Here is a 23829-nt window from a genome sequence, read left to right on the forward strand (position 1 = left end):
TTACATCCATACCAAACAACATCTGGGTTTCAAAGCCGGGGGGGGGGCCCTGGACAACGACTTCCCAGAGTTTCATCTGATCAAATCACAGAACACTTCTCAAAGTGAGCCCCAAAACAAAGCTACACAGCAGGGCTTATATAGCCTTCTCCTGGCTCAGAGAATGTAAACCTTATTGACCCACTGGCCAATCAAGAAGTATCTACTGAAAAACAAGCCTCCCACCCCAGGCTCCAGGTGCACTTTAGCCTAGGGGCAGGGAAGATCTTTAAAATTTGCATTCCCATTACACCAAGTGATGGGCATCCCCTTGATTTCCAATTTTTTACCACCACAAAAAGCTGCTATACATTTTTTGTACAGATAAGACCTTTTCTCTTTTCTTTGATCTATGGGATATAGATCTAGTAGTGGTGTTGCAGGGTCAAAAGATATACACAATTTTATAACCCTTTGGACATAGGTGGAGTTTACAACTCCACCAGCAGTGCATTCATATCCCAATTTTTCTATATCTTCTCTAGCGTTTGGTATTTTTCTTTTCCATTATGTTAGCCAATCTGATAGGTGTGAGATGGTACCACAGGGTTGTTTTAACTTGCATTTCTTTAATCAGCAGTGATTTAGAGCATTTTTTTTTTTGCTTTTTGGAGGGGGGGGCAGTTGGGGTTAAGTGACTTGCCCAAGGTCACACAGCTAGTAAGTGTTAAGTGTGTGGCTAGATTTGAACTCGGGTCCTCCTGACTCCAGGGCTGGTGCTCTATTCACTGCACCACCTAGCTCGCCCTAGAGCATTTTTTCATGTGACTATTGATAGTTTTGATTGCTTCTTCTGAAAACTGCCCATTTATATCCTTTGACCTCTTACCAATTGGAGAATGGCTTTTATTGTTATCAATTTGGTTCAATTCCCTATATGTTTGAGAAATGAGACTTTCATCAGAAATTTGCTCTAAAATTTTTTCCCAGTTTTCTGTTTTTCTTCTAATTCTAGTTGCTTTAGTTTTGCTTGTGCAAAACCTTTCTGACTTCATATAAACCATTTTCCTTTCCTTGTCACACTCTGCTTCGGGCTTTTCTTTACATTTACCACATCCTCCCATGGATTAGTTATTGGTATACTTATCTGTCCGCCCCATTAGACTGCATACTCTTTGTCCACAGGCTGTCACATCTGTGTGTGACACTGGTATTCACCACTGGCCTTTGCTAGTTGGTGTTAAATAAATGTTTTTTGAATTGTGTTTAGCCAAGGATCATGGGAGCATAACTTGTACCTGAGTCTTTGGCTCCTTAAAGGAATAGCCCTTAGACAGCTATCTTTTTGCTTTGGTTTTTCAGTTTGTATTTCTTTTTCCTCCTTCTGTAGGTGTGTGATGAAATTAAGAACAAGCTGACCTCCCTGAAGGATGTGCCCAATCGAATCGAATGTCCTCTCATATACCACCTGGATGTGGGTGCCATGTACCCCAATATTATCCTTACTAACAGGCTACAGGTGAGGACGAGCTTCTCTTACTTGAACTGCTGGGAGTTTGTTTAACAGAAGCTTTCATTCTGTCTGTCTCTCTTTTTAATGTCTAGCCTTCTGCCATCGTGAATGAGGCCACATGTGCTGCCTGTGACTTTAACAAGCCAGGTGCTAACTGTCAGCGCAAGATGACCTGGCAGTGGAGGGGGGAGTTCAGTAAGTGTTTGGTCAGCATTCTCTGCCTTGGACAGACAGCTGCTTCTTCAAGGATCCGTGTCCTCTGACCTTTTTCGCCTTCCTCCTTTCGCTAGTGCCAGCCAGCCGCAGTGAGTATCATCGCATTCAGCAGCAGCTGGAGTCAGAGAAGTTTCCCCCATTGTTCCCAGACAAGCCAGCCCGGGCTTTTCATGAGCTGTCCCAAGAAGAGCAGGCTAAATATGAGAAGAAGAGACTGGCAGGTGAGTAATTTGTTAGCCATCCTCCAGACGTCAGGGCTCCAGCATTGGAAACACCCTTACTATGCTGTGAAGTCTCCTGATTAAGCTGCAGCCATGAAAGTGCACCCTGCCTTCTTCCTTGAATTGCTCTTAATGGACGTATGTACAGTTGGTATTGCTGTCGGACTAGGCTCTCTCTCAGTGGCAGTGATGGGCCCTGGCCTCTGCCCTGTTCGTACCCTGCTATGGTCTCTCTTGAGTATCAGTCTGGACAGTCATCCTTTAATGTTGTTTATCTTTTGGGAGAATATCACTCAGATACAGGGTGGGCCAGATGGCCTTGACAATCCCTTCTCACCATAGTTATTCTGTGACCTGCTGAGGAGGCATAAGTCCTATGTTGTCCTATGTCTTCATTGTGGTACAGATTATTGCCGGAAAGCTTACAAGAAGATCCACATCACCAAGGTAGAGGAGCGCCTCACCACCATCTGCCAGCGGGAGAACTCCTTCTATGTAGACACAGTCCGGGCTTTCCGAGACCGACGGTACGAGTTCAAAGGACTCCACAAGGTAAGGAGGTCAGGGGCTGTGTTGGGAGAGGCCTCAGCCGAGTCCCTTCTGTCCTGAGAACTTCTCACTGATTGGGCTCCTTCAGTCTTGATGAGCTTGCCTCTTCTCATGACCGCACACAGATGGACAGGGACCTTCAGGTCCTTGGGCTTTCAGAAGTGAAGAGCCATCAGGGGTGTACGAACTTGTCTCAGTGAGGGCTTCCTGCAGCAGAGGCTTTTCTGGCTGAATGTTCTGGTCTCCTCTTATCTTTAGAGAGAGAGAATTTTATTCATTAATCCTCTATTTGCCTCAGTTTCCTCATCTGTAATCATGGGGATAATAACATCCACCTCCCTGTGTTGTTGTAAGAATCAAATGTTTTTAAACTTTTAGCGCAGTGCCTGACACATTGTGTACGCTGATTAAATGTTAGCTATCTTCATCATCATCATCATCATCGTTGTTGTTGTTATTATTATCCTGATGTAGGGTCTTAGGGTGAGTGCTTCTACTTTTTATATGTTTCACACAGTGAGCAAGGAGGATCTAGGATAGTTCCCAGGAATGTCTCATTTAGTTAGGATTCTCCAAGAGTGACGTGTTCACTTCATTAAGCAGATTTTCTAAAGTAAAGCAGTAAAACTTTGTTCACTATAAGCATTTTTTGGTAGAAATCTGTCTAAACTGTGTTGTTTTCTTCCTCCATTTAAGGCAAGGAAGTAGACAGTATATTTCTGAAAGGCTGAAGGGCTTGAAGGACTCAGCTTCAGTTAACTGGAATGCTCATGTTACGGGGACGCCTCACCCTCCTTGGAGCGCCGTGGTGGTGGTGGAGCTGAAGGCAGATAACCAAAGCCTATCAGTGCCAGGGAAAATGGAGATGTGGAACAGGACTTCATGTTTTCTTGATGATTTAGTGGTGTCTTTATGAATATGCAGAATTTTACTCTGTAGTAATGGACATTGGTGTCTGCCTTATAGCAACAGCACCTCTCCCTGCATTTGTTTCTGGTTTTCTTCTAGTCAAATTTGGATTAGGAAACCAGATGAACAAGGTGTGATGCTACCTTTATTTTGAAAAAAGCCTTCAAAAAGTCTCTTAGTAGGATGACGCTTTGCTTGGAACCCAGGACGTGGAGTGACTTTAAGCTGAAGCTTTGGGACAATTATGCCAAGTGCCTATAGATATGACTTTTCCCATTAATTACCAAGTTTGGGACTTAATCAAAGTCTGGTCTCTGGACAAATGCGGTATTACTGCTACAATAAACTATTTGTTCATATTACTTAATTTCACAAGATATAGAAATGAGAATGAAACATTTTCCTTTTATTTTCTACTTTTCAGCGACTATGTTATGACTCCTTGATCCGTTGAGCTCAAAGGGAAAGGTCTTTTAGGGGTGAATTTTCTCTGTGCTTGACTCAGGTATGGAAGAAGAAGCTGTCTGCTGCCATGGAGATGGGAGATGCTGCTGAAGTCAAGCGGTGTAAGAACATGGAGATCTTGTATGATTCCTTGCAGCTGGCTCACAAGTGTATCCTTAACTCTTTCTATGGCTATGTGATGCGCAAAGGGTATGTAGCTACAGCTGATGGCGCTCCCTTTATCCTCGTTCCCAGGCTCCGTCTCTCTTCCCTTTCCCCTGATTTACAGCTGATAACGTCATGACACCTGTAAGGCACAAGTGCTGAGGGAGCTCAGGAAAAGAAGGATGTCTGGCATGGGGAGATGAGGGCAGGCTTCCTGCGGAAGGTGGAACTGGGCTGGAGCCTGGATTCCAATAGGCAGAAATGGGAAGGAAGACATTCCAGAAAGAGCCCGTTGTGTCAAGGAAAAGCTCAGGACTCTGGGAGATGGCAAGTAGTCTAGTTTGGCTGGAGCCTGGGAGTGTAGTCAAGTGTAGGAAACAAGGATAAGAGGGCCGATTGAAGTGAGCAGCTGGAGAGCCGTGGGAGCCAGCGGAGATTTCTGGACAAGGGGTCACGGAGGATAGTAAGAAATAACCGCCTTCAGAGGGCCCTGGAAGGCTTCTCCAGTGCCTCATTGGAACCTCCCAGCAGCCCAGTGAGGGGCAGCTAGCACAGGGTTGTAGATTTAGAACTCAAAAGGACCTGAAAGAGCAGCTGGGCCAGCTCCTTCATTTAATGACAAGGGAAAGAGGCCCTGGAAAAGTTGGAACCTCCCCAGATGAAGGAGTGAGTATCAGAGCTGGGATTGGAGCTGGAGGGCAGTGACTCCAAATCTAGGGGAGACCACACTGCCATACTGCCTTCCATGATTAGAGCTGCACTTTATTAAGAATGGTTTGGTGGGAAGGCTGGGCTAGCATATTATTAGGGAGAATTATTGGAGAAAGGGAAAATTTACTGACCATAATATTGGAGTATGAGGTCACAAGTGACAGCCAAGACCCACCACCCTCAACTTAATCATTACAAAGACAGTTAAATAAATAGAGGATTTATCAAATGGTTATGTAGCAAGTGTTGTGCTATGTCTAGGGATACCAATACAGGAAACAGACAGTCCCTCTCCTTAGAAAGCTTACATTGGTGGGGGAAAGCAGTACCTAAGGAGGCCCCAGTGGTGAGGAGGGTACCCATGGAGGGGCAGTGCAGCAGCAGAGGAGAAGAAGGATTCTGGAGAAAGTCCAAGTGTGCGTGAGGTGAAGTGTGGTGGGGGTCATTCCTAAAATGGTAGTTCTGGGCAGGCAGCGAGTCACCAGGGAGGAAGAAGGGCCCTCGTAGGGAGGAATGTAATTGATGGGGTGGATGCCAGAAATACAGTGTATGTTAAGTCGACAGGACTTGGCAAGTGATCAGGTGTTACGGAGGGAGGTGACTGAAGTCTTGAGGCTGGATGACCGGCAGGATGTGATGTCATCAACAGCAACAGGGAGGTTGGAAGGACAAGCCAGGGGAGTGAGATGAGAGGAAAGGTGATGATGGTTGGATCATATGGATACCCACAGGAAAGCAAGAAGAAAAGGGTGTCTCTGCATAGAGACTTTCTTTGCCTCAGAGGTTTTACCACTTGATTCTCCTACCACCAGAGGCAGTAGTGAATCCAATGAGACTGGAGGAGTGGTCACTATTCTCTAGGATCTCGAGTCTTGCCTTTTCTGCCTACTGCTGGGAGATTAGTTGTTTGACTTTTTACCCCCCAGATTATTTTTTCCTCCTTTGACTACTCTTCGAGTCAGTCCTCTAGCAGACATAGTCCTCCTGTCCAGTGACCTCACTCCCTGATATACCTGCTCAATTGTCACCCTTGCAGGGCTCGATGGTATTCCATGGAGATGGCAGGAATCGTTTGCTTCACAGGAGCCAATATCATCACTCAGGCCCGGGAGCTGATTGAACAGATTGGGTAAGTGTGGAACATAGATTCCATGGATTAGCCACTGGGGAACATGTGGAAAAATTTAGGAAGAATTGGGAAGGCCCCAACCAGAAAGCCTTAGTGGGACAGACAGAATAGTGAATTAATAGATGCTTTGACATTGTGAGGCTCATTATAAAGAATCATAGAATTGTCCTGAGATTTATATGAGTCTCAGAGTTGAAGGGGCCCTGAAAGGCCATAAGTGATCACTTCCCAAACCTGATGAAAATCCCTCATACAAGATCCCCAACAAGTAGCATGCAGTTCAGGTACCTTCAGTGAGTTCAGTATGAGGAAGCCCTTTACATTAAGCCTAAACCCCTGTAACTTATGTCCACTGTTCCTGGTTGGGTCCTGTGGAAGCACACAGAACAAGCCTATCATTCTTGTGCATGATAGCTCTTCTAGCATTTGAAGATAGCTTGTACTCCCTTTCCCTCACCCTAGGTTTTTTCTCTTGACTAACATCCCCAGTTAGTATGATTCTCAGGCCTTTTCTGCCTTCCTTCCCCTCTCCTTCTGGTTGTCCTTCTGGAACTGTCTTCACTGAATGTAACGCCTACATTGGGACATAGTATTCCAATCGTGGCCTGACTAGAGCAAAGTACAATGGGACTGTTACCACCTTGGATCTGGAAACTAGATTTCTATTAATGCTAACTGAGATGAGGTTGTCTCTTGGAGCTTCCCTTAACCTAGCTCTGGGGTCCTTATCACATTCACTTAGCCATTTCTTAGATAAGGTGATCACTTGTTTTGGTATATGTTGGTGAACATATCTCTCCATCCTTTTGTTTATTCAACAGACATTTATTATATGCCCATATGGGTAATTAGATGATAAGACAGTTAGCTGGAGGAGGTCTCTGGTGGAGTGCTCCAGGGGTCTGTGTTTGGCCCTGTGCTGTTTTCACATTTTTATCACCTATTTGGATGAAGGCACAGATAGCACATTTATCCCATTTGTAGATGACACAGAGCTGGGAGGGAGATGACAGTGAATGACAGTGTTAAGATTCAGAAGGACTTTGACAGGTTAGATACAGGGGTGGGGAACCTGTGGCCTGGAGGTCACATGTGGCCCTCTAGGTCCCCAAGTGCGGCCCTTTGACTGAATCCAAACTTCACAGAACAAATGTCTTTAGTAAAATAATTTGTCCTGTGAAGTTTGGACTCAAAGGGCTGTGCTTGAGGACTTAGAGGGCCACATGTGGCCTCCAGGCCACAAAATCCCCACCCCTGGTTAGAACATCAAGCCTAATATGATAAAAATGAAATTCAATGGGATAAATGTCAAGTCTTACACCCCCCCCCACGCTCCCCCCCCACACACACACTTCAGGATGAGATGGGGAGGAGTGGTTTGACAGCAGTTCTGAAAAAGACCTGGAGGTTTTTGGAGACTGTAAGTTTTTGGCAGTGATGTGGCTGCCCAGAAGCCAGTGTAATCTTGGGCTGGGTTAAGGTAAGCAGGGTATAATTTCCAGAAGTAGGGAGGTGAAAGTCTGTCCTCTGCCCTCATTAGACTTCGTCTGAGCATGGTGTTCACTCTGGGGTGTCACAGTTTAAGGACCTTGATAAGCAGGAGAATGTCCAGAGAAGAGCAGCCAGGATTGTCAGGGGCCTGGAGTCTATGTCATGTGAGGATCAGTGGTGGGCACATTCAGCCCAGAGAAGAAAAGACTTGGGGGAGGCGATGGCTGTGCTCTGGTGTTTGGAGGCCTGGTGCATCAAGGGAGACTCAGACGTGTTCTGTTTGGCCCCAGAGGGCAGAACCAGGAACAGTGGATGGAAGTTGCAAAGAAGACACTTGAGGCTAGATGTGAGGAAAATTAAAAGTGTCCAGAAGTGGAATCAGCTGGAAGGTGGTGTGTTTCCCTCCTTGGAAGTCTTCAGGCAGAGCTGGATGACTAATCAGTCACTCTGTCAAGTATTAAGTGCCTGCTATGTGGCAGGCCCTGTTATAGGCCCTAGGGGCACGAGTACAAAGAACAAAGCAGCCTCTAGTAGGCAGAAGGTAAGAGAATGAGCATTTACGTGGCTCCTGCCATGTACTGGGCCCTTCACAGTGATTGTTTCGCTTGATCCTTACCACAGCCGTAGGAGGTTGGCGCTCTTGTTACCTCCTTACAGGTGTTGTTACCTTCACCTTACAGGTGAAGAAGCTGAGGCACATTTTTTCTAGCTGGACGTAAACTCAGGTCTTCCTGACTCAAGGCCTCGTTCTCTATTTACCGTACTGCCAGTTTTGCTCTCCAAAGAATGAACTTACATTTGTATTTATTAACTTAATATTTATGCTGTGTATAGAAAGTTAGTAAATATAGACGTGTACAAAGTAGTTAAAGAGAAGCTGTTGGGAGGCTTAGGAAAAGCTTCCTGCAGAAGATGACACCCGGGATGCATCTTGAAGAAAAAGCGGGGAGGAGAGTGTATTTGAGGCCTTGGGGACAGTCAGTGCAAAGGAGACATGGAATGGCACAGATAAGGCACAGAAGGGTCAGCTTGGCTATTTTGCAGAGTGAAGGAGAGGGGAATAGTGTCCAGGGAGGCAGGAAAATGGATTGGAGCAGAGCCTATGTGGCTTTACAAGCTAATCAGAGGAGTTTACATTTGATCCCAGAGGCAATAGGAGTTGTTAAGTGCGGGGGCACATGGTTAGATCTGCATTTATGGAAGATTTCTTTGGCATTTGTATAGAGGATGAAATTGGGGTGGTGAGAGACCTCAAGTAGGGAGATTAGTTGGAATAATCTGGGTGAGAGCTGTTGTAGCAAGATGTGGCAATTGATTGGCTCAGTGGGTGATGAACAGTGAAGAGGCCAGGGTAATTCCAAGGCTGGAGACAATAGGCACCAGAAGGAGGAAAGTTGAGAAGATGGAGGAGTTTTGGGGATGGAAAATGAATTCAGTTTTAGACATTGAGTTTAAGATGTCTCTGAGACATCTAGGGTAAAAATCTCCACAGGCACTTGGTGAATCCAGAACAGGAGCTCCGGGGAGTGATTGGAACTGGGGATTTAGATCTGGGAGTATCATCTGCATAGAGATGATGGCTATATAGAGGAAAACATCCTCTCTATTTTTCACGGGCTGCCGGAAATCCTTTGGTGGGCTGCAGATTGTGTAGTTCTGGTCCAGAGGATGGAAAGAGGGCCCAGAACGGAACTTTGGGGAACACTTAATGGTTGAGAGCTGTGATGTTGATGCACTAGCAAAAGAATCTGAGAGGGAATGGTCACACAGTTAAGGTGCAAACCAGGAGAGAGTAGTGTCATGAAAACCGAGAAGAGAGAGTCTCAAGGAGGAAGAGGGAAGGAGGGAATGAAACAGGCATTTATTGGGTGTCTAATATATACCAGGTACTGTGCTAAGCACTTTACAAATATTATTTCACAATAACCATGTGAAGTAGGGACTATTATTATCCCATTTTACAGTTGAAAAAAACTGAGGCACACAGAGGAGAGGGTGTCCAATAGTGTCAGGCTCAGCAGATAGATGGAGAAGGATGAGAACTGAGACAAGACCAAAAAATTTTGTGATTGAGAAATCTTACTTGCAATTAAGGTAACTTTAAAAAAAGTAATTTCATGTTTGTGATGAAGTTGAAAGCCAGATTGCAAATAGTTGAGGAAAGAGTGGGAAGGAGATGTAGGTAGCAAATTGTAGCAGCAAGCAACCTAGCATACCCAGGATGGCTCCTAGCACAGGTTCTTAGATCTGCTTTTCTAAAGGAAAGCAATTCAAAATGGGTTAACAATCTTGCTTTAATCAAGCATATGTCATTTACCTAGTTTAGGGGGAAAAGGTCAGCACCCCAAACTTCAGAGAATACAAACAGAAGTTACAAGCAGACAAAAAATACAGACAGAGAAACAGATCAGCAGACAGGCTTCCAGCTGTCTGACCATTACATCCATACCTAGTCAGTTACCAGAGAGGGAAGCACCAACATCTGGGTTTTCAAAGCCAGGGGCCTCAACGGCTTCCCAGAGTCTCGTCTGGTCAAATCACACAACTCTTCTCAAAGTGAGCCCCAAAGCAAAACCTCACATCAGGGTATATATAGCCTTCTCCTGGATTAGAGAATGTCACAACCCCCTTGACCCACTGCCCAATCACAGAGCACCAAGGTGTGGGTATTCCTGAAAAACAAGCCTCCCACCACAGACTCCATGTGACCACATTCAGCCTGTTAGGGGGCAGAGTATATTTTCAAATCAGGGATGGTTCTCAGAGTCACTTAAGCCTATCAAAGGGCTAAGGGGCATGGAAGATCTTCAGATTCCCATTCCCACAACACAAATATAGACACATTTTTCTAGTTTGGGAAAGGGAGGGGAACTATAGGGTTTGAAGGCATACTAGGGACTTAGACACATTACAAATTCATGCTGTCAAACTTCAGCTGGGTCCTCAGTGAATCAAGGCAGTCCTTTTATTCTTCCCTAAGGGGCTCCCTGTCTCACTACACAGAAGTTATTCTACACCTTCTCTTTCCTCTTCACACCCCCCATGCTTTCTCCCTTTCTCCCCCTTCCCCACCTGAGGGCCCTGCCTCTTCACCAAACAAATTAAGACTATTCAGTGTGAGCTCCCTCTTAACCCATTCTCTTCCTCTCACAATCCATTGACATCATGTCAGGTATTTATAGTGGGTGGAGGCTAGACTAGAAGGTCACTAAGGTCTCTGCCAATTCAATGATTCTATGATACACAAAATAGAATGAAGTATTGGTGCTCATAGTAAGATATCTGATGATTGCTACAAGATAGGAAACAGAAGACAGACATCCACCATCCATCCTTACAAAGTTTGACCAATCCCCTTTTGATCAGTCGTAGATGCTGATAGGTCTGCACCTGGCCTTGGTATGTGACAGCCTTTCTCAGGATGACCTCCAAACTTTCAGGCATGCCCTACAGCATTTTACATGTGTATTTGCATTTCTCTGCCTTTACAGGAGACCTCTAGAGCTTGACACAGATGGAATTTGGTGTGTCCTACCAAACAGCTTCCCAGAAAATTTTGTCATCAAGTCAACCAACGCAAAGAAGCCCAAGGTGACCATCTCCTACCCTGGAGCAATGTTAAACATCATGGTGAAGGTAAGTTAGGGTGGAATCTTAGTGGGATTGTTTTTCCTAATGGCCAAGAGAATAAGCTGGGCCACCTACCACATTCCTCATTTCTGTTTGCCTATGTGGAATATATACACACAGTATATACATCAAACGTGTGTGTGTGTGTGTGTGTGTGTGTGTGTGACACATGAAAATAGTCATTCAAATAGATCACGTTTTTCTTTTTCACCTTCTGATACTAAAGTGGTCCTATTTTCAAACCCAGCCTATGCACTTACTACTCTTTTGCACAAGATTATCACTGGCAAGTGTGAAATAGGGAAGAGAAGTGGGAAAAGGAAGCAGTGACTAACAGCAAAAAATTGTGCTTGGCTGGTGTTTTGTTGTTAGGTGAGGATAGGAAACAAGTGAGGTGATCCTGGACCCAAAGTAATGGATCTGACTAATAAAAACAGTAGGGTTGACATGGATAACTGGAGAAGGGCTCCTTCCTAGGAGTAAGGGTATTAAAGGTGGAACCTCAGCTAGAATAAGGTCATGATACTCTGCTAAGAGTGAAAGATGTGGTGAGTAGAGGATAAGAAAGAAGTTTATTGGAAAGTAAACTCACTTGAATAAACCATTAGCTAAGCATACGTTGAGGTTTAGATGGACCCCGTGAGTTTGTGGGTGTGAGTGCTTCCTTTACCCCAGAAGGTCACAATCCAACCATTCCTTCTTATGCATAGCCAACATTTAAATAGTGCTTTAAGAAGGGCAAAGTGCTCCTATGAAGAAGATCTTATAGCTCTCATCTCCATTTTACTGATGAGAGAACAGCATCAGTGAGGCTGAGTTGTCATATCAGTAAATTTCAGGCAACTTGCCCATGGCATGTGCTGGGGGTCTCCTGACTCCAGGTTTAACACCCTTTATTTTTTAAGGCTTAATTAATGCCTTTTGGTTTTATGTCACACTCATTTCTAAATATGTGTTCTACCCAGTAGATCCTTGTAACAAAGATTTTTAAAACCATTTAGCACAGCCACCACCTCTTTAGTCACATCTGATAGGATATGCAGCATTCTATACCCACAGTCTTGCATTTCCCTTTTTTCACTGAGGAGGTAGATTTTTTTTTTTCTTTTTGGAGGGCAGTTGGGGTTAAGTGACTTGCCCAAGGTCACACAGCTAGTAAGTGTTAAGTGTCTAAGGCTGGATTTGAACTCAGGTCCTCCTGACTCCAGGGCCGGTGCTCTATTCACTGTTCCACCTAGCTGCCCCTAAGTAGGTAGATTATTATAATTAGTAGACTATTGGAGTTGAAAGACAGGTTGCAAAAAATTGAGGAGTGAAGAATGAGGCGAAAGCAATAATAATTTTTTGTAAGATTTATTTTTTCTAACTTATTATTTGTTTATTTATTTAGAATATTAATTTTAAAAAATTTTTCAAATTCCTGAATTTTCTCTCTCCTACCTCTGACCTACCCAAGAAGGCAAGAAATGTGATAGCCGTTATACATGCAAAATGATGCAGAACATATTTCCATATTAACCATGTTGTCCCCCAAAAAAGCAAGAAAAATAAAGTGAAAAAGTTATGCTTTAGTCTGCAGTCATACTCCATCAGTTCTTTTTCTAGAGGTCAAGAGCATTTTTCATACTCAGTCTTTCAGAATAGTCTTGGATCATATTGATCAGAATACCTGATTCATTTCACAGTTTGATCATCATACAATATTGCTATTACTGTGATTGTTCTCTGATTCTGCTTATTACACTTTGCATCAGTTGATATAAATCTTACCAGGTTTTTCTGAAGCCATACTACTTGTCATTTTTTTTCTTTTTCTTTTGATTAATTAGTTAATTTATTATTAGTTTTCAGCATTCACTTTTATAAGATTTTGATTTCCAAATTTTACCCCTTCCCTCCATGCAGTCTGATATAGGCTATACATGTAATCATATTAAACATACTTCCACATTAGTCATGTTGTAAAAGAAAAGAATCAGAACAAAAGGGAAAAACCATGAGAAAAAAAAACAAACAACAAAAAAAGAGAACGCAGTATGTATGCTTCGATCTGCATTCAGATTCCATAGTTCTTCCTCTGGATGTGGATAGCGTTTTCCATCTTGAGTCTTTTAGAATTGTCTTAGGTCATTGCATTGCTGAGAAGAGCTGAGTCTATCAAAGTTGTTCATTGCACAATGTTGCTGTTTACTGTGTACAGTATTCTATTGGTTCTGCTCACTTCACTCAGCATCAGTTCATGAAAGTCTTTCTGGGTTTCTCTGAAGTCCACCTGTTTCTTAGGGAACAGTAGTGTTCTATTATATTCATATATCACAACTTGTTCAGCCATTCCCCAATTGATGGGCATCCCCTTAATTTCAGTTCTTTGCCACCACAAAAAGAGCTGCTATAAATATTTTTGTACAAGTGAGTTCTTTCCCCTTTTTTATGATCTCTTTGGGATACACACCTAATAGTAGTATTGCTGGATCAAAGGGTATGCACAGTTTTATAGCTCTTTGGACAGAGTTCCAAATTGTTCTCCAGAATGGTTGGATCAGTTCATAACTCCACCAACAATGCATTAGTATTCTAATTTCCCCACATTTTCTCCAACCTTTATCATTTCCCTGTTTTGTCATGTTAGTCAATCTGATGGATATGATATGGTACCTCAGAGTTGTTTTAATTTGTGTTTCTCTAATCAGTAGTGATTTAGCCACTTGTCATTTCTTATGGCACAATAGTATTCCATCAAAATCACATACCACAACTTGTTCAGCCATTCTCAAATGAATTTCCAATTCTTTGCCACCACAAAAAGCTGCTGTAAATATTTTTGTGCATATTGGTCCTTTTCCTTTTTCTTTAATTTCTTTGGGATACAAACCTAGCACTGTATTGCTGGATCAAAGGGTATGCACAGTTTTATAGCCCTTTGGGCATAGTTCAGAATTGCTCTCTAGAATGGTTGGATCAGTTCACAATTCCATCAGCAGTGCAACAGTGTCCCAATTTCACCACATCCTGTCCAACATTTGTCATTTTCCTTTTCTGACATATTAGCTAGTCTGCGTGTGAAGCAATAGCTGTGAGGTGGTACCTCAAGAGTTGTTTTAATTTGAATTTCTCTAATCAGTAGTGATTCAGAGCATTTTTTTTGTATAGTTATAGATAGCTTTGATTACTTTTGAATACTGTTCATATCCTTTGACCATTTATCATTTGGGAAATGACTTGTATTCTTATAAATTTGATTCGGTTCTCTATATATTGGAGAAATGATGTGTTTTTGTAAGATTTTGACTGTGATAACAATATGAAGGCATGGCATGGTCACATCAAGTTTTCTTGAGGATCAGGTACCTGTAGGCAGTGGGAAAAGAGCTGAAGGAAAGGAAAGACTTAGGATGAAAGGGAGAAATTGATCAAAGGGGCACACTCCTGGAGGAGGAGGGAAGGTTCAGAACCAAGGGCACCAGCAGAGGGATTGATCTTGGCAGGAAGAGTCACTTCTTCCTGCAAGACCAGAATGAAGAAAGAATGGAGGATGCTGCTGTGGGCCTTGGAGGTGTGCAGTGGGGGAGAAAAGCCTCATAGACAAGTGTCTTGGTTTTCTAAACGGAGGTCCTCTACTGAGATACACTGGAGAGGGATGGCATAGAAGACTTAAATGATTCGTAATAGTCCCTGGAGGGAGCAGGCAGGGAATAATGGAGCATTGTCCTGCAGTGGTGAGAGCCAAGTTCAGATTAAATAACCTACATCTGTAGCAAACGAAGTCAGGAGAATTGTGACTTCCTCCAGTGGTTCTCAGGAGCATAGTTGTAATGATGGTGTGCTTGGGCTCCAACTCTAAAATCATATCTCTGGAAGCCTCCCAATTTCTCAGTAGACCCCTGCCATGTGAGAAATTGGGAGACTTCCAAAGACATGATCTTAGGGCTGCCCCCATCAGTAAGAGTGGGAGAAGATAGATTGTAGAAGTAGCACAGGGGATTAGCTTGGCATGAGAGGACAGAGGACAAGGGGTAAGAGACTCAAGGGTATGGTAGGACCTTGGATAGTTGGACTGTGATCTGGACACTGGATTCCTTGAGATAGGAGTGACCTGGAGTTTGGTAGATTACTGTACCAAGTAACTGAGCATGGTGATATGGCTAGATGACGTGAACCTCTGTTAATGGGCTATATGTATACCTAATACCATTAGGGAGCTTTGTGTGGCTGGTGTGCAATCCCCATGGAGTATCATTTTTCTGCTTAAAATGATTAAAAGTTTATTAATGTCACATCTTTGTTCTAGTGATGTATCACTGAGGATTTATTTACTGCCTGGTTCTCTCCTCAGAAACACAAGCATCTATTTTCTGTGGGATTATGTGATATTCTTTACAATAGGGCTTCTTAGAAACCAGGTGGAAAAAAAGGGATTCCCTGTATATGGAGAATTGGAATATGTTTTCATTTCAATTTTGAATTTGACAAATTCTCTTGGTGTCTAGTTCCTGATTAAACCTTTTGACAAAACCACCCTTAGAACTGTAATAACATCTTTTAAACTGATGCAGAATACCAACTTATATTCTCCATTACTGTTTTTCTGATTTTGAGTACATTGTTTCTCCAATTGGGAAATTAATTTCTCCTGGTAAACCTAGACCCCTTATCTTGGAGTTCTGCAGGTTACTGCCTCCACAGTCCTTTCTCTGCTATGCTCTCCTCTCCTCAGCAGCATTCTCAAAGGACAACAGAGTGTATCCAGTAGCCCATATACCCTCTTGCCTGTACACAGCCTTCAGCATTAACATATAAACATAAACCTCATCCCTTTTATTTCACATCTTCTGAGAAATGAAAATCTCATCTTTCTTACTGAAAGATCGAGCAGCCTTAGTGTCGACATGGGTTACAAAAGGAAGCTGACAAAGAGGCTACTTGAAGATTATGGAAGTGAAAACCCTACGTTGAGTTCAGGAGTGCTCCCAGTCTTCCAGCACAAGCAGAGTTTAGAGAGCAGCCTTTATTTGCTCTGATTGTTGCTAACCAGCCTGAACCAGATCCATGAAGGGAAGGGCAGGGCTTAGAGATGCAGTATCCTTGTCTGATTTTGTTCCAAGTTATTGCCTGTGAGGGAGTTTGTCATTCCCTTTCCACTTGAGCAGTACCTAGAGCTCTGGGGGCTCCAGCTCTGTAGAATGGAAGAGAATTTTTGTCTGTTTGTCTGCAGGAAGGCTTCACAAATGATCAGTATCAAGAACTCACTGAGCCCACTTCCCTCACTTACATCACCCGCTCAGAAAACAGCATATTCTTTGAAGTGGATGGTCCATACCTTGCTATGATTCTTCCAGCTTCCAAGGAGGAGGGGAAGAAACTGAAGAAAAGGTAGGAGTCAGAATATTGCCTTGTGTAGGGGCGGCCAGGTGGCTCAGTGAGTAAGATCACTGGCCCCAGTGTCGGGATGACCTGGGTATCGAATCCGGGCTCAGATACTTAGCACCCACCCAGAAACACCTGGCCGTGTAACCTTGAGCAAGTTACTTAACCGCAATTGCTTTAAAAAAAAAGAAAGAATATTGCCTGTGGAACTGGGTTCAGCGTGTGTACACTGACTGAAGGTTGAGGACCCAGCACTTGCATCAGCCAACAGGACAAAGAGTAGGAAATTCTGCCAATTCCTAAAGAATCGATGGCCAGACTCTGAAGGTGAAGGATAATAGTCCCCTTTGAGGGTTTTTTGCTACCGGTTTTGAGTTTCCTATCTGTTGCTAACTGAGTCGGTAGATGGGCTTTGAGCGCTGCTATTTCCAAAATACCCATTGCCCTGCAGCCAACCCAGGAAGGAGCCTCTTTGAACTTAGTGGAGCTAGTCTCCAGACAGTGGCCGACACTAGGCCCTTCTAGCTTTATATGACTTGCTAGAGCTTGTAGCCTTTGAGAACAGGGTCTTCTCCATGCCACTGAGAGTGGGACTCTCGATGGTTATGGAACCTTAAACTATCTGTGCTCCTGTGACAGTGGTCCTATGGAAACAGAAAACAGCAGGCAGGACATGGAGGGGCATGGCAGCCCACCTGCAAACAAAAGAGAAGGCTGAAGGACATGTCCACTGACTGATTTCCTATGCTTTGTTGTAGATATGCTGTGTTCAATGAAGATGGCTCCCTGGCTGAGCTAAAGGGCTTTGAGGTCAAAAGGCGTGGAGAACTACAGCTGATTAAGATCTTCCAGTCATCAGTGTTTGAAGCATTCCTTAAGGGCAGTACCTTGGAGGAAGTGTATGGGTCTGTGGCCAAAGTAGCAGATTATTGGCTAGACGTGCTCTATAGCAGGGTAAGTATTGCCCCCAGGTGTGCATTATTTTTACGTGTGATAGTCAGACTGTACACATATAGCACTTTGTGCATATACAGTGAATATACTTTATCTACATTATCTTAGTGTGGGTTAGGATGGCTGTCTTCCCACGTGCTGAAGGGCATCGTGTCTAAGAGAGATTGGACTCCCTCAGAGGCAGAACTAGGAACATTGTGTTACAGAGGAGAAGATTCAAGTTGGAAAGACAATCTTCCTAATGCTTAGCTGTCCAGAAGTGGAGCAGGCTTCCCCTCCCTGCACGTCTTCATTCAGAGGATGCATGGCCACTTATGGAAAGATTGTTAGAGGGGCTGCCTCACCATGTAAGAGTCAGCTTTATTGGGGCCTTTCTAGCATCCTTCTTTTTTAAAGTTTTCTTAATGTCTTCTGAAGTTCAGCTCAAACATCATCTACATGAGGCCTTCCCTGATCCCTCAAGCTGTTAATGACCCACCAAAACTTATCTTTTTCTTATTTTGCATATATTTTGTTCTTTTTGCATACATTTATATGTATACATGCTCTTTCCCCATAGAGTGTAAGCTCTTTGAGGGCAGAGCTGTTTTGTTCTTGTCTTTGTAATCTCAATACCTAGCCCAGTTCGTAGTGAACACTGAATGCCTATTGATTGATCTCCTTTGATCCTTACAATGAGTCTGGGGGTAGGTAGTACAAGTATTGTCCTCATGTTACAGATGAGGACGTCAGTTGGGAGAGGTGAATGGCCTTGGCTAAGGTCACAGAGCTGAAAGTATCAGAGTGAGGTCTCAAACCCAGGTCTTCAGAGTCTGCTTTTAGCAGCCACTTCCTCACACTGTGCTGCTTAGCTTTGTCATGTGGTCTCTGAGGGAGGCGGGCACAAGTAACCAAAAAGGACCAGATCCCCTTTGCCTCTGGAGACAAACCCTTAGGCTGAGCAAATTCTGACAAAAGGAAGTTTTCCCCACTAATGCTTCTCGGAAATCTACCTCAGCTAATTTAATCGTAGAAGAGTAAAGTTATAAGGGACCTTCAAGATCATTTATTCTAATTCCTGTCCCTCTCCTTTATAACAAATGCAAAAGGTGAGGTTAAATGGGGCAGCTACATGGCACAGTAGATAGAATACCTGGCCTGGAGTCAGACCCAAGTTCGAATCTGCCTCAGTTTCCTCATCTGTAAAATGAGCTGGAGAAGGAAATGGCAAACCACCCCAGTATCTCTGCCAGGAAAACCCCAAATGGGGTCACAGAGAGGCAGACACAACTGAAACTATTGAATAACAATAGTAAAAGGTTAAATGATAGGTGAAAAGTCAAAAGGCAAGTGGGAGGTCCAGGAATTGAACCCCCATTCTCCCAGCCTTCAGGCCATTATATTTTCCATGATATTCTACTATAACTATATTCAGACTATAGAGATTGTGAAATGGAGAATTCCATGTGAGGGATGATCTAAGGGGAAATTTTGTTAGGCTCTTCAGTGCTTGTCAGCATACCCCTAGAATTGGTTTGTGGATTCTCCTCCCCAGGCGGCCAACATGCCTGACTCAGAACTATTTGAGCTGATCTCAGAAAACCGCTCCATGTCTCGGAAACTGGAAGACTATGGAGAGCAAAAATCCACGTCCATCAGTACAGCTAAGAGGCTGGCTGAGTTCTTGGGGGATCAGATGGTGAAGGATGCTGGGCTGAGCTGTCGCTTCATCATTTCCCGCAAACCCGAAGGATCTCCAGTCACAGAGAGGTAATTATTACAAGAACCCCAGACGGTGATGGTGCAGTGAGAAAACCTGAGCTGGAAGTTTAAGAAAAGATGAGCGCATTATGATCAAGCAAGATCAAGCATTAACCCAGTCTCTCTGGGATGTCTGTGATTGGATTACAACCATTTTACAGACCAAGCAAGGGCTTTGTCAGGACAATAAATAGAGGAGCACATTCCGGCCTGGCTAATTGGGTAGGGGAGGTGCTGGGTCTCCTTGACAGAGAACATGGACGTTGCTGTGTCACCTAGGGCCATCCCACTTGCGATTTTCCAAGCAGAGCCCACAGTAAGGAAACACTTCCTCCGGAAATGGCTGAAGAGCTCTTCCCTACAAGACTTTGACATTCGGACAGTAAGTCCCACACCTTAGGAGGGGAAGTCTGACAGATGACAAGATCCAGGATTCCTTGGGTGTTCTCCTTAGATGATGCCTGATAGAGATTTAGAATTGGAAGGGACCTCATGGGCCATCTAGTCCAGCCCTCTCATTTTACAGATGAGGAAACCAAGGACTGCAGAGGTTAAGCAGTATGTCTGTGGTCACACAGGTAGAATGAAGCAGAGGTGATATTTGAACCATCAGGTGCTCAGAAACCAAAGCCAGCACTTCTTGCCCTGGACCACAGTGCCTTCTTGGCCTTCCTTTTTGTGAAACCCAGTGAGTTCCTGCAGTCACAGAACTCTATAATCACTTTAGTAGCTAGAAGTGAAATGGGGTTGGTATATTGGGAGAGCTTGATGCTGCTAAAGAAAAGACAAGTACAGGGGGCATCCGTTTTAGTTTGTACCTGTTCTTCAACACGTTCTGTTTCCCATGGTCCTTGGTCCTCTGAGTGTGTTTTTCTGAAACCACATTCATACATAGATCCTGGACTGGGATTACTACATTGAAAGACTTGGAAGTGCCATCCAGAAGATCATCACCATCCCAGCAGCCTTGCAGCAGGTAAGATTGAGAGCTACAGTGAGGAGGGCCCAGGCCGGCCCAAGGACTAGACAAATACCTTTCTCTGATTGGGATGCTTGCTTTCTTTAGGTAAAGAACCCAGTGCCACGCGTCCGACACCCTGACTGGCTACACAAGAAGCTGATGGAGAAGCATGATATTTATAAGCAGAAGAAGATAAGTGAGCTATTTATCCACGAGGGCAAGAGACAGGTAAGAAGGACCTTGCTGACAAAATAAGGGGTGTATTGTCAAGGAATTGTCTGTCTCTAGGATGCGAGACAGAGTTCATGGCAATGCAGGTATATGGCATTGGTTTTTAAACCTGACATGACTTGTCTCAGCAGTGATGCTTTTATGGTTGCCTTCTTCACCCCAGCTGCAGGAAACACATTCACCTTTCCTGCTAGACTTAAAAGCATCACCTCTTGCTTTTAAGTTAAAACTGTTTTCTCTGCAGCCACTTAACTATGATCTGATATTTCAGCCCTTTCTGGATTCCTCCCAGCATCTGTTTTGCAAATCTCATTTCCTTGGATCCCTTTTCTTTCTCTGAAAAAATTTCCTTTGGTAAATGCTTCCTACTCTCAAGTACTTTTGGTTTAATCTCACTAGTCATTAGACAAACATTTCTGATTTCTCTTTCAGTGTGAAATAAAATAGTATTTATTCTGCTTCCTTATTTACTAAACAGCTTGCTTTTTCCCCAGCATCTCTTCTTTCCATACCACCTGATCACCAGCTCAGACACATCGTGTGGTCTGTCAGTTATGACATCATCATCTTGAAAACACACTCTGATAGTTCCTAACTAATATGATGAAGGAGTGGTACTTACAAAAGAAATTACAGATGTCAGTTGCTTGGTTGTATGAGGTACGAGTTACCACTACCAATGACTCACATCTGCTACCACAGTCCTAGACTGTTTGGCTTCTTGCTTCTAGGTCACCGTCCATCAACATCCAGAGGGTAGCCAGGGACACGGGATTCTGGACATGGAAGACCTTGGCCTCACCAAGCCATTGCAGTCGGCAGTCCCGATTGCCACCAAAAGGAAGCGAGTCCCTGTAGAGAGCCAAGAAGAGTCCCAGAATTTGGAACTGACCCAATCCTGGCGAGAAATTCTGGGGCAGCCACCATCTCTTGGTACTACCAAGGTAAAAAAGTGGAGGGGCTGAGCGGCCCTGGACTGAGAGGGCAGCACACACGCCTGATCACTGGAGGCTGAAGCTCCTCCTTTGACTCAGACTTCCCCAAAGGGTCCTGCCATGTCCTCTGACCCCTGATCTGGAAGCCTCATGGGGAATTGTCTGGCTTAGAGCATGTCCCAAGGGACACCCTCCTCCAAGGTGTCCAGAGGCTAAGGGTGTTGGCCCTGCTTTCTGTAGCTTTTGTTGGATTTTTTCCTTCCTGTTTTCACTGACCCTTTCATGCTTTCTTTCCAGGAAGAGTGGCATGTGTGGCTCAGGTTCCATAAGAAGAAGTGGGAGCTACAGGCCCGTCAGCGCCAGGAGCGCAGGAAGAGACGGCGTGTGGAGACTAAGGGGGTTGTGCTGGGCTCAGGGGTCATCCGAGATGGCCCAGCCACAGGACTGGGACACTTCCTGCGAAAAACAGCCCGCAGCATCCTGGACCTGCCTTGGCAGATCGTGCAGGTGCGGAGAAGCTATCAAGATGGAGGGAAAGAAGCAAACCACACTTCTGTGGGATCAGGGATCTGCTCCTTTTTGTAGCCATTTGAGAGTAAGCTTCAGAGAAATGGGACCCTGGAACAGATGAGGAGACCCAGAAGCTAATTGTCACCCACAGTCTGCATCTGGATGGAGGGAGGAGAAAGAAGGGAATTAGATTTCAGTTTTAGCTAAATTCACACAACACTTTGATCTCCCCAGAGAATGACAATACCGTGTAATAATGTCTAGGGCCACTCTTAGGTACAGGCTAGGGGAAAGAGGGCAACTCCCAGTGGTGTGAGCTGATGTTCATAGTAGACTGGAGGAAGACCAGATACTGTGGTCCTCTGGGTGTTATTCTGGAGCTTTCTTAGGTAGTGGCATTGTCATCAGGATTTGGGCAAAATGAACCATGTCACAGGTCAGGACTGTTTGTATGTTTTGTTCTTTCCTTGCAGATCAGTGAGACCAACCAACCTGGCCTTTTCAGACTTTGGGCTGTCATTGGTAATGATCTGCACTGTATCAAGCTGAATATCCCACGTGTGTTTTATGTGAATCAGCGTGTGCCTAAGGAAGAAGACAGGCCTTCTTTCCGTAAGGTGCCAAAGGCAACTCTGTGTAGCATGGGGGTCATGTGGCATTGGAGGGGATGATGAGATTATCAGGCTGATCCATTTTGGTAATCTGCATGGTCTTCCTTTTTTTATTTTCTTCACTCTGCTCCTGCAAGAAAGCCTGTCCTGTTCCAGTTCCGAACTGGCCCCTCTCCTGTGCTACCTTGTCAGGATGGGAAAGGATAGACATCTGATGATGTTTAGGCCTGACTTAGCACATTGTTGCAAGGATGACGTAGAGGGAGGGTCTGAAACAAGGGGCCCAAACACTCCTGAGTACAGTCCAAACCAATTTAAAATTTAATTGAGAAATATTTAACTAAATAAAAGCACAATAAAATGTAGATGATGTTACATTTTAAAATTAAGTGACTATGTGGCCCCCAGAGATCTTTATCTGTGGTTTACTGGCCCCTGTTTTTGAGTTTAACAATACTGCTGGGGTGGGTGGCACATAGGATAGAGCAGGAGTCTTAGCTCCTGATGGCATGAACAGGGGTGAGTCCCTCGCTTTCTCTAAGCCTCAGTTTGTGTAAAATAGAGGGAATACTTTTACCTCTTCTCTTTATAAGGCAGTTATGACAAAAGTAATTTATAAACCTTAAAGTTCTGTAGAATCATTTGTTATTTCAAGTCTACTTTTTGGGCATTCAGGGCAATGTCCAATCTTAAGTTGCCTTGCTGATGTATTCATTTACTTCATCAAGATACATGATGGGATAGTTCGCTCAGGACGAGGGCAGTCAAGATAGATAGAGTGGTGGGACTTGAAGGGGCAGGACTCTGATAAAGTGGAGCAAAAAGACCTTTCAGGAGGGAAACTAGCATGAGCACAGCCTAGAGAGGGAAGGGAAGGGCATGAGATCATGCAGGCTATCAGAATGATGGGAGAGGAGGTTGCAAAGAAGGGATGAGCCTTGGGGAATAGGTGAAGAGGAACCAGGAGGAGCTTGAGCACATGGAATTCAAGTGTGCTTGTGAGAATCAGGAGGCAGGCAGTTTGGGGACTGTTCTGGAAAAACCACAATTCTTTTATCAGGTGAACAGAGTACTCCCTCGTTCCAACATGGTCTATAATCTGTATGAGTATTCGGTGCCAGAGGACATGTACCAGGAACATATTAATGAGATCAATGCCGACTTGTCTGCACCAGATATTGAGGGCGTGTATGAGACCCAGGTAACTGTCTCTCTGGGCAATTCTAACTTTGGGATGCATCAAGAGCTGGGGTGGGAGCTGTATTCACCAATCTGAATCATTCATTCATTCTGCAAATGTACAAGGTCCTGCATTAGGTGTTGTGGGGCTCCAAAAAAGTGTAAGATACAATCCTTACTCTCAGATAGCTTAACATGTAGTTGAAGAGATTCAGCAAGATCTGACTAGATACAAGGTAGTATGGGCGATTTATTTAAACAAATAGAGCCGAGTTTATACATGTGAGTGAGTCCTGTTCTCTTCAGAGTAGCGCACTCAGGAGTGTATATGCTGACTGCAATAATGGGGACTTTTTAGACGTTCTTGGAGGTTGAATTTCACAGCTA

General features: G+C 44.1%; 1 protein-coding gene across 1 annotated transcript in view; it reads left to right on the forward strand.

The window, feature by feature from the left end:
• POLE (DNA polymerase epsilon, catalytic subunit) overlaps positions 1 to 23829 on the forward strand; it is a 67237-nt gene that overhangs the window by 21027 nt on the left and 22381 nt on the right. The window contains exons 17-33 of the mRNA XM_069092013.1: positions 1370 to 1498; positions 1585 to 1687; positions 1783 to 1929; positions 2336 to 2481; positions 3893 to 4041; positions 5744 to 5836; positions 10819 to 10963; positions 16170 to 16327; positions 17080 to 17275; positions 18810 to 19024; positions 19295 to 19397; positions 19911 to 19991; positions 20082 to 20204; positions 20939 to 21151; positions 21440 to 21649; positions 22126 to 22269; positions 23324 to 23464. Coding sequence (XP_068948114.1) covers positions 1370 to 1498; positions 1585 to 1687; positions 1783 to 1929; positions 2336 to 2481; positions 3893 to 4041; positions 5744 to 5836; positions 10819 to 10963; positions 16170 to 16327; positions 17080 to 17275; positions 18810 to 19024; positions 19295 to 19397; positions 19911 to 19991; positions 20082 to 20204; positions 20939 to 21151; positions 21440 to 21649; positions 22126 to 22269; positions 23324 to 23464 — 2496 coding nt within the window. The remainder of the gene's footprint in view (positions 1 to 1369; positions 1499 to 1584; positions 1688 to 1782; positions 1930 to 2335; positions 2482 to 3892; positions 4042 to 5743; positions 5837 to 10818; positions 10964 to 16169; positions 16328 to 17079; positions 17276 to 18809; positions 19025 to 19294; positions 19398 to 19910; positions 19992 to 20081; positions 20205 to 20938; positions 21152 to 21439; positions 21650 to 22125; positions 22270 to 23323; positions 23465 to 23829) is intronic.

This window comes from Petaurus breviceps, unplaced genomic scaffold (genome assembly GCF_028583685.1).
Source record: "Petaurus breviceps papuanus isolate PSGF00001 unplaced genomic scaffold, PetGlider_PUasm1.0 103, whole genome shotgun sequence".
NCBI lineage: Eukaryota > Metazoa > Chordata > Mammalia > Diprotodontia > Petauridae > Petaurus > Petaurus breviceps.